This window comes from Oncorhynchus tshawytscha, linkage group LG32 (genome assembly GCF_018296145.1).
Source record: "Oncorhynchus tshawytscha isolate Ot180627B linkage group LG32, Otsh_v2.0, whole genome shotgun sequence".
In the NCBI taxonomy this organism is placed as follows: Eukaryota; Metazoa; Chordata; class Actinopteri; order Salmoniformes; family Salmonidae; genus Oncorhynchus; species Oncorhynchus tshawytscha.
The window spans coordinates 10,774,585-10,783,646 of record NC_056460.1 but is presented as its reverse complement, the minus strand read 5'-3'; the positions used below and the strand labels follow the sequence as shown (position 1 = coordinate 10,783,646).

General features: G+C 43.6%; 1 protein-coding gene across 1 annotated transcript; it reads right to left on the bottom strand.

Moving 5' to 3' along the window:
• Positions 1-211: 211 nt before the first annotated feature.
• LOC112245496 (calpain-9-like) lies at positions 212-9,062 on the bottom strand. The gene is made up of 19 exons (XM_024413621.1): positions 8,715-9,062; positions 7,427-7,496; positions 7,062-7,180; positions 6,727-6,860; positions 6,302-6,470; positions 5,849-6,018; positions 5,658-5,735; positions 5,327-5,487; positions 4,865-5,022; positions 4,482-4,690; positions 4,211-4,247; positions 4,041-4,121; positions 3,240-3,297; positions 2,927-2,991; positions 1,571-1,639; positions 1,380-1,458; positions 1,029-1,145; positions 806-864; positions 212-673 (listed from the first exon to the last, which is right to left on the bottom strand). The coding sequence occupies exons 1-19, from the start codon at positions 8,883-8,885 to the stop codon at positions 647-649; spliced, it is 2,031 nt and encodes a 676-aa protein (XP_024269389.1). The 5' UTR covers positions 8,886-9,062; the 3' UTR covers positions 212-646.

The following is a 9,062-nucleotide window of genomic DNA, read 5'->3' as shown; positions in this document are numbered from 1 at the left end:
CGTGGTATCGACAATCCTCAACACCAAGTGAAGAATCTTGCAGCGTGTGTTATCAGAGCCCAAAATAAATATCGACTCATTGGAGATCCACCATAAATATTTGCTTATTTAAGTAGGGCAATTTGTTTAATTTCTTCTTAGCATGCTGAGAATGTATTCTACATTTGAATATTTATGGACAAATCTAAATCTCAGACACAGACAGCAGATATTACATTTTCATAATATAATTTTTATTTGGTTTAATCCCAAACTGAGAAATCAACTGAAACGGTGTGTCAACATGATGAAACTTTAAAAACTTGATCAGTGCACTATTTATTATTGGAGCATCTCTGTAAACAGAATTGAACACAAATCCCCCTGATTGTCAAATACAAGAGGCATAAATTCCAAACTGTGGCACAAGTATGTTGGTTTAGTTTTAAAACAAAATGTCTCTATTGAGTGAATTCAAGAGAGACAAAGGCATACAACGTTAAAACATAGCTATAACTATATAGCAAATGTTTTATGCATGAATTATAACTAGTGTATCCGCTAACCGCGTTCCCAACGGGAACGACTCGATATTAGTGTATTTGCAAAGCAACACATATTGCACCCCAAGCCCGTTATTTTACTTTGTTCTTCCACTGGATCCTCTTCAGACGTTCATGGAAAGAAGGAGGAACTGAAAAGACAAAAGTTATTTCATAATCAAAAGCAAATCATGTCTTGGTGGGCACATCACACCAGATGGAATTTTACAGTGGAAACATATTATACAAAATGTAATGTTCATATTATACAATGTTTATTATACCTGCAGTATGTTCATGTTGACCTGACCTGTCTTGCTTTGGTCCAATGCTTGGAAAACCCCTGGGGGAGGACAAATATATATATTTTTGTCAACAACCAATATAACATTGGGTATGTCCAACAACTCCAAAACACTAAACATCTGAGTGTTTCCTTGTTCCATGAAAATGCAAGTTATTTGAGCAGATATATCCCATAAGGTGGTACAGTCCCTTGGTACTCACTGAACATATTTTCCAGGCGGACGATGCAGGTGAGGTAGTCATCAAAGTCGATGTCGTAGTTCTCGTCAGCGAACCTCAAGCCAAGTAGCTGGAGGAGCTTAGTGTTCAGATGCATGCCTTGGATGGTGGAGACAGAATGTTACTAGTTAGGCTCTGATTCACACCTAAAGTCACACTTTTGTCTTTCTGCCCCCCCTGAAATGTCTTCTTGAGAAAGTGTGGGAGTACTCACAGAGAAAGAGACCTTCAAGATCAAAAGACGGGATTCAACACTAGCATTCTACCATTGAGATATGACCTTCTATGCAGGCATTCTGTGCTAACCCCATGTACCACGCTGTAATCTCTCACCTGCTGCTTTCAGAGCTATGCGGAGCTCATAGGAGGACATCTTCCCTGACCGGTCCGTGTCATAAGAAATGAAGAGCATCTGCAACCAACACCATAGACATCGTTATCACCTCAACTCCACACACATGTTCAATATTAAATTGACGTCATATACTGTAACTGACAGCAACATGTTGTCATGCTGTACTTACAATCCATTTCTTCATCTTTTCCCAGAAGACCTTGAACTCCTGAAACTCAAGCTGCCCTGAATTGTCAACCTGGATTGATCTGTCAAGGCAAATAACGTACATGACCAAAAGTATGTGGACACATGCTCGTCAAACATCTCATTCCAAAATCATGGGTATTAATATTGAGTTGGTCCCCAATTTGCTGCTCTAACAGCCTCCACTCTTCTGGGAAGGCTTTCCACTAGATGTTGGAACATTACTGCAGGAACTTGCTTCCATTCATCTACAAGAGCATTAATGAGGTCGGGCACTGATGTTGGCCGATTAGTCCTGGCTCGCAGTCGGCGTTCCAATTCATCCCAAAGGTGTTCGATGGGGTTGAAGTCAGGGTTCTGTGCAGACCAGTCAAGTTCTTCCACACGATTGACAAAACATTTCTGTATGGACCTCGCTTTGTGCACAGGGGCCTTGTCATGCTGAAACAGGAAAGGTCCTTCCCCAAACTGTTGCCACAATGTTGGAAACACAGAATGTCTAAAATGTCATTGTAGGTTGTAGTGTTAAGATTTGCCTTCACTGGAACTAAGAGGCCTAGCCCGAACCATGAAAAACAGCCCCAGACCATTATTCCTCTTCCACCAAACTTTACAGTTGGCACTATGCATTACATGTGGTAGAGTTCTCCTGGCACCTGCCAAACCCAGATTCATCCATCAGACTGCCAGATGGTGAAGCGTGATTCATTACTCTAGAAAACACGTTTCCACTGCTCCAGAGTCCAATGGTGGTGAGCTTACATCACTTCAGCTGAAGCTTGGCATTGCGCATGGTGATCTTTGGCTTGTGTTCAGCTGCTCGGCCATGGAAATTAATTTCATGAAACTCCAGACGAACAGTTTTTGTGCTGACGTTGCTTCCAGAGGCAGTTTGGAACTCGGTAGTGAGTGTTGCAACAGAGGACAGACAATTTTTTACACGCTTCAGCACTCGGCGGGTCCCATTCTGTGAGCTTGTGTGGCCTACCACTTCCCGGCTGAGCCGTTGTTGCTCCTAGACGTTTCCACTTCACAATAACAGCACTTACAGTTGACCAAGGCAACTCTAGCAGGGCAGAGATTTGACGAACTGACTTGTTGAGTCACTGAGCTCTTCAGTAAAGCCATTCTACTTCCAATGTTTGTCTATTGAGATTGCATGACTGTGTGCTTTATTTTATGCACCTGTCCGCAACAGTGTGGCTGAAATAGCTAAATCCCCTAATTTGAAGGAGTGTCCACATACTTTTGTATATATAGTGTACATTGTAAAAGCATGAATCCAGTAATGCATTTTTCCAAAGCCTCATTATAGGCGTTTAGGAGAGGTGAAGGATACATCCATCAGGTTGATGATGCTGTGGCAGGTGTTGAGACTCAGACCGTCAAACTTGATCTCTCTCCCTGAAGGAAGAGAGAGGAACATCATATCACATTCCTGAAATAGTCATGACAATATTATAGGATCTGTAATTCATGAAAGTATAACCTCACAGACCCAGAGTGTGCAAGTAATTTAGCTTTAAAGAGTCAAGAGTCAAACAATGTGCGTGTGGATGTGTATTCAAGTCGCATTCGTTGAATTGCTCTTTATGCTAACGTCTGAGTTGTAATAACACACAATGGATGGAACTTTTAAGAGGGCTGCTTACTCCTGCTAAGTACTCCATTCAACACCTGCTGAAGCTCCCTGGCAGAGATGGCCTGGTCCTAAGGAGAAGACACAATAGACAAAATATGATATTCTGGCTATGACCAATGAGTGGCGCACACGTTTCAAAGTTCATTCGCCACAGGACACAACAGGTGCAAAACAGTACAGTGAAATGTTGTACATTGAGAGCTCTTTCAGGTCAGTGCCAGTACCTTATTCAATGTGTAGGGGTACTGGAGTGGTTGAGGTGGGTTTATACATAAAAAGTGACTGGTTGTAGGATATACATGTAAACAGGGCTGAAAAGTGACTGGTAGCAGGAATATATAAATACGTATGGTAATATACAGTACTGATGATAATATATACATGTAAACAGGAGTAACAGTGACCAGTAGCAGAAATAGATAGATACTAATGGTAATCAATAATCAATTAAGCGCAGCGTAAATGGTAGTAATAAATCAAATCAATAATAGGTAGGTGTGAGGGTGTGTAAGTGTGTGGCATCAATAATGAGTGTTGAGTGTGTGGGTGAGGCTGTATATGCGAGTGTGTGTGTGAGAAAGAGTGACAGTGAAGGTGTGTGTGTCAGAGTGGGTAGAGTGTGTGGATCGTCTGTGGGAGTGGGATATTATAAGAGGGAGAGCTGTAGTTGTTAGCCATTTAACAGTCTTATGGCCAGGGGATGCAACATTACTGTATTCCTTTCGACATGCTTATAGTATCGGAATCAGTGACATTGCCAGTTCAGCAGAGACAGCTCTCCTCATTTCTTAGAAGATTTTCATTTTCTTACCGAACCAGCAATCTTTTCAAACATTCTCCTCAGTCCCTTCTCCTCATCCGTCTCCTCCTCTGGTAGACTGGGCATTGGAGGCTGAGAGATACATCACAATACATCATCAACAGGAAGTACAGAGCGTCTCAGCGTTGCAGGTTTGTGATATTCAACAGCAGAGTACTTACATCTGGCAAATCAGCATCTACTGTGTTACCCATCTCCCTGTTGATGACAACATCCCGTGATTAGCTTTCTCAAGTCACAAACATTAACTTGTCCAGCACATCTTACATTGAACGACAATTTAGGCTACATGCCATATTAAAAACTCAAATACATCTTAGCGTAGATCGGCTACAGCCATCAAGTGCTTTCATTCAACCTTTCCCTTAACCAACTATCTGCTGGAAACTAATACTGATTCACAGGCAATACTCCCAACCGTAAATATCATACATGGTTCCGGCTGCCTTCTCCGAGAAGATGCGTATGATGAAGTCGGCCTCGTCGTGGGGCTGGAAGGTGGTGGGCACCAGCAGGTAGTTCCCTGGGGGCAAGGTGAAGCGCTCGGAGATCTCCCTCACGTTGATGTAGGTCTTACTGCGAGCCTTGGACCCATTGTAGCGGAAGAAGTCTTTCCCCAGGTGGTCCTCATCTGCAGGGGCCTGAGGGAGAAGAGAGAGGGAGGGACATGTTTTTAAAAGACCCTTCAAATAACGAATGAGTAACTTTGTGATTAACAAAATAACTGTTACTATAGGTAGCATGTACTAGGAAATTGAAAACCAATGTATTCCTATTGTTTGTGCATATGGTCTCTTGCATGTAGTGTCTCTAACCTCGTAAAGAGCAAAGCCGATGGTTTGCAGGTCCAGTCCCTCTTTCCTCAGCGCACGGCGGTTCTTCTGCATCAGAGCGATGACCACGCTGCACTTATCATTATTATCGTCAGCATGCAGCAGGGTCAGCTTGAACTGAGGGTTGGTCCAAAATGTATCTGGGGGAAAACAGGTTTAAATGGTTGTATTACTGCTGGGCTGGAACAAAAAGCCTATATACACTATCTGGCATTCCAGAATCAGGGTTGGCCACTTCTGGCACAGTGGATTCATCAAAGATACAATTGGCATTCCTTTTATCTGGGTCATCAAACTTTGTATGAACCAAGCTGACTGTCACATTACGAGGCTCAGACTTTCAGATAGAAATGTACTGTGTAGAATATATAGGTTAATCATGTATAATAGGGAATCAAGTCAAGTCTATTCATTACATTTCTGTCTGCAACCTTGTCCTCTCACCTATGAAGTTTCTGCAGCCGCCTGCGGTGGAGCCCCGGATCCAGTTGCCTTCGAACATGTTCACCTCCCACTTCCGCTTGGTGTCGTCCGTCAGAGAGTCCGGCGTCAGGTTGCAGATCTCTATCTTGTCGTAGTTGGCCTTGAAGTCCTCAAACTCCATCCTGAAACAAGCAACCATTTTGATTCAGAAAAGGCTTCACTGTATACAGGATTGGACCCAGACCTTGTCCGGTAACTGTTCAGGGCCACTGGAAAACCTATTGCTGTTGAACATGCGGGATGCAGTGCCAGATGTAAAACTAAAACTATTAAAATTGCTGTTGTTACTAACCAGAATTCACCATCATCCATGGAGTTCTGAAGAATGCGTTTTTTCTCAGAACTGTCGATTACATTCCACTCCCTAGACCTGTAAGAGAGAAAACAGATAACAGAATAACCATGTTCCCATAATGCGTAGTGTATGCTAGTTTTTGTTCCTACTCATCTCAGCAACGCCTGATGGAAATGAACTGCACTCACTCGTCACTCCAGGCACCGTTCCATTCCACCTGTCCCCAAGGGTTCCTGATCCGGATCAGCTTGACCTTTTTCCCTCTGTAGTTAACCTCCTCAAGGCCTGTGATGGAGTAGGCGTGTCCCTTCACCAGTCCTGAAGCTGTCTGTGCCTCTGACTCAGCAGAGCTGGTGATCTGGAGAGAGGAAAAATCACAATCTGTATCCGTCACCAAAGACCAGGACTGTCTCTCAGACCTGGACCCGTATTCACAAAGTGTCTCGTAGTAGTAGGAGTGCAGATCTAGGATCAGGTCCATCCTGTCTATATTATCTTATTCGTTGTGATCTAAAAGACGAAAACTGATCCTATATCTGACCGGCACTCCTATTCTGAGACGCTTTGGAAATACAGGACCTGGTGTCTAAGGACCCCATGTATAATGGTCTTCCAGTGAAACTGGTTTAGGAGGCCCTTACGTCTATAGAGCAGCCCATCATTGAGCCTCTGTCATAGGCCTTCTTCATGATGTTGAAGAGGTCGGTTGGAGCACTTTTGGTCTCGTACGTCTCCCCAACGCCGCCGGTGAAGTCCTCCATGGCCTCTAGGGTAGAGCCTCCCTTCAGGGACTCATAGCTCCCGTTCAACCTGACAAGACAAGGAATGGAATGGGTTAACTGGGGATACAACGGGCATCAAATAGCAGGCATTTGAAAATTAACCCAAGCTTTGCAGCTAGTGTACTGCATGCATTTGGTGAAAAATTGGTTGCAATCATCCAATGCTCATGTTATACATGAACTACACACTATCAAGCAAACTTGACAATAGTTGTACAAAACACCTATTTTAGTTTGCATAAATGTTATACCTGTACTTTTCAAAGTTTACAAGTTACGCATACTTGGCATAGGCCTTCTCCAGCAGTGCGCTCCAAAACTCGTTGTTGGAGGCAGAGTGGACCAGCACCAGGCGGTTCCTCACAGCAGGCAGTCGGTCATCCACCACCACGTCCAGCCATCTGTTGTGCTGCCAGAACTGAGGGGAGAGACATGTCAGACTATACTTACGGATCAACTAAAGAATTGTGTAAACACTGATGTCAATAGAGTAAGTACGATGTAACATGTAAGACTGAAACTTTCTGTGAATAATGTAATATTGTCATATAGATAAAATGCAATGTTCTGTCAATACATGTGAAGGGGCAGTTGATAGCTGTGTAGTGGGCGAGTCTACCTGGAAGTGGAAGATGCCGGCGTAGCTGCGGTCAAAGCCCTGGTCGTTGGGCACCACTCTGGTCAGGGTCTCCTTATGGAGGGTCAGAGAGGCAATGGCCGCCAGGAGCCAGCAGTCCCCTGGGTGAAAAACATGTGATGAGTCAGGACCTACACACTGAAAGCCATGGACATAACCTCCCACCTTAGCTGTCGTATGTAATGCTATAGAGTCTAAGTCTTCAACTCAAGGCCCGGGGGCCACATCAGGCCCACAATCTGCTTTCTTGTGGTCCCCAGACAAATATCTCATTGTTATTTCTAGTGTTTGGATATCGATGTATGATATACGATTCGTATCATATAAGAAGTACCATGTATACAAACCTAGTGCTCCTTGACATATGTCTGTCCTATCAGCCCCACCAACTATGAATTCGGGATTCTCACAAAGTTCCTGTAAAAGAATAGGAGCAGGTATAAGTGGCTTATTGACAGTGGAGAAACAGGTTTTAAAAGGAGATGGGGTTTGGAGTGACTCTGCCGTTTCGGGAAGGTGTGTTCACATTCCTGGCGTCTTAAATCAGTCCCCAGTCACTGGGACGCGGAAACACAGAGAGACGGTACAGCTATTCATTCACAAGGATCAACCAAGAGAGAAATGCTTAAGGATCACAAAAAAGGATCTTAGTTGGATATTTCCCATTTTAGTCACTAATGTTACAGGGAGAGATGGTTAAGAGGTTTGAGGTATGCTAGTTTTAATAGTTGATCACAGATCTTAATAGTTACACATTGCAGTATCAACCTTGGCAAGGCACTTAATCTCAATGGCGTTGTGTGGTCAGCGGTATGTATTGAAATGCACAGTGTAAATGTTTCTGTGGACATATAATGAGTAAAAACTGATTAGCGTAAGCTCTTAAGATTAGCTAACTTCTCTGAGCACATAACCTGTCAACCACCACTCCCAGCAACGTCAGAGAGAAACCATTCAGCGCAGGCTTCAAGGCTACATTCCAGAAGACTGTGCCCTACACGTGAGACAGGCACGTACAGTATCTCCAGCTTCAAATGTGTACATAGGACATTTTAAAGTTTCAAGACAAACACTGCAGAAAGGGAATTAGATATTAGCCAGATAAAAGTATCGGCTAATACATTCCTTTCTTGCAGAACTGGTTTTAAAGGGATGGTTGGATAAAAGCTTGTCCTCAACAGACAGAACTGGCTTGGTCTTGAGTGTTTGATATATATATATATTTTTTACCTTTATTTAACTAGGCAAGTCAGTTAAGAACAAATTCTTATTTAATGACAGCCTAGGAACAGTGGGTTATAACTGCCTTGTTCAGGGGCAGAACGACAGATTGTTACCTTGTCAGCTCGGGGATTCGATCTTGCAACCTTTCGGTTACTAGTCCAACGCTCTAACCACTAGACTACCTGCCGCCCCTATAATGTGAATAAGGTAAATATAAGGATTCTATACTTTAACATTGCAAAGTGTCTTGCCTTCAGAACAAATTAGCACAATCTACCTAAACAGAGACCCCATCCAGGCCATTCACTCTCAACGATCAACTGCAAATGTTCTAATTACACTGTAATTACTGTATTCTTTCAGTCACATTAGCTCCCTCAGAGTAGACGCTTTGTACTGTAGCTTACATACCCCAGGTCTCTTCCATTCAAAGTTGATGGGCACGCTCTGGCTGTAGTAGAGGGATGAGTCGCAAGCAGGGAAGTCTGGGTCCTCAAACAATTTCTTCTTCTGTAGACACTCCTGCCTCAGCTGCTCAAACGTCTTCCCATCCGCTTGGGTGCTGATGGACTTGGCGGGCATCTTGAGGGCTCAGACTAAAGGGGAAACTTGGGAGAGATGGAGAAGGACAGTGTGTGTGTGTGGGGGAGAGATGTCCCTTGTTTGTGAGCAGTGACAGAGACTGGGAGAGAGAGCGGTGTTGGGTGTTTTGCAAATCCTGTTTCTTTGATGTGTATGTGGTTTGGACGGAGTGACAAG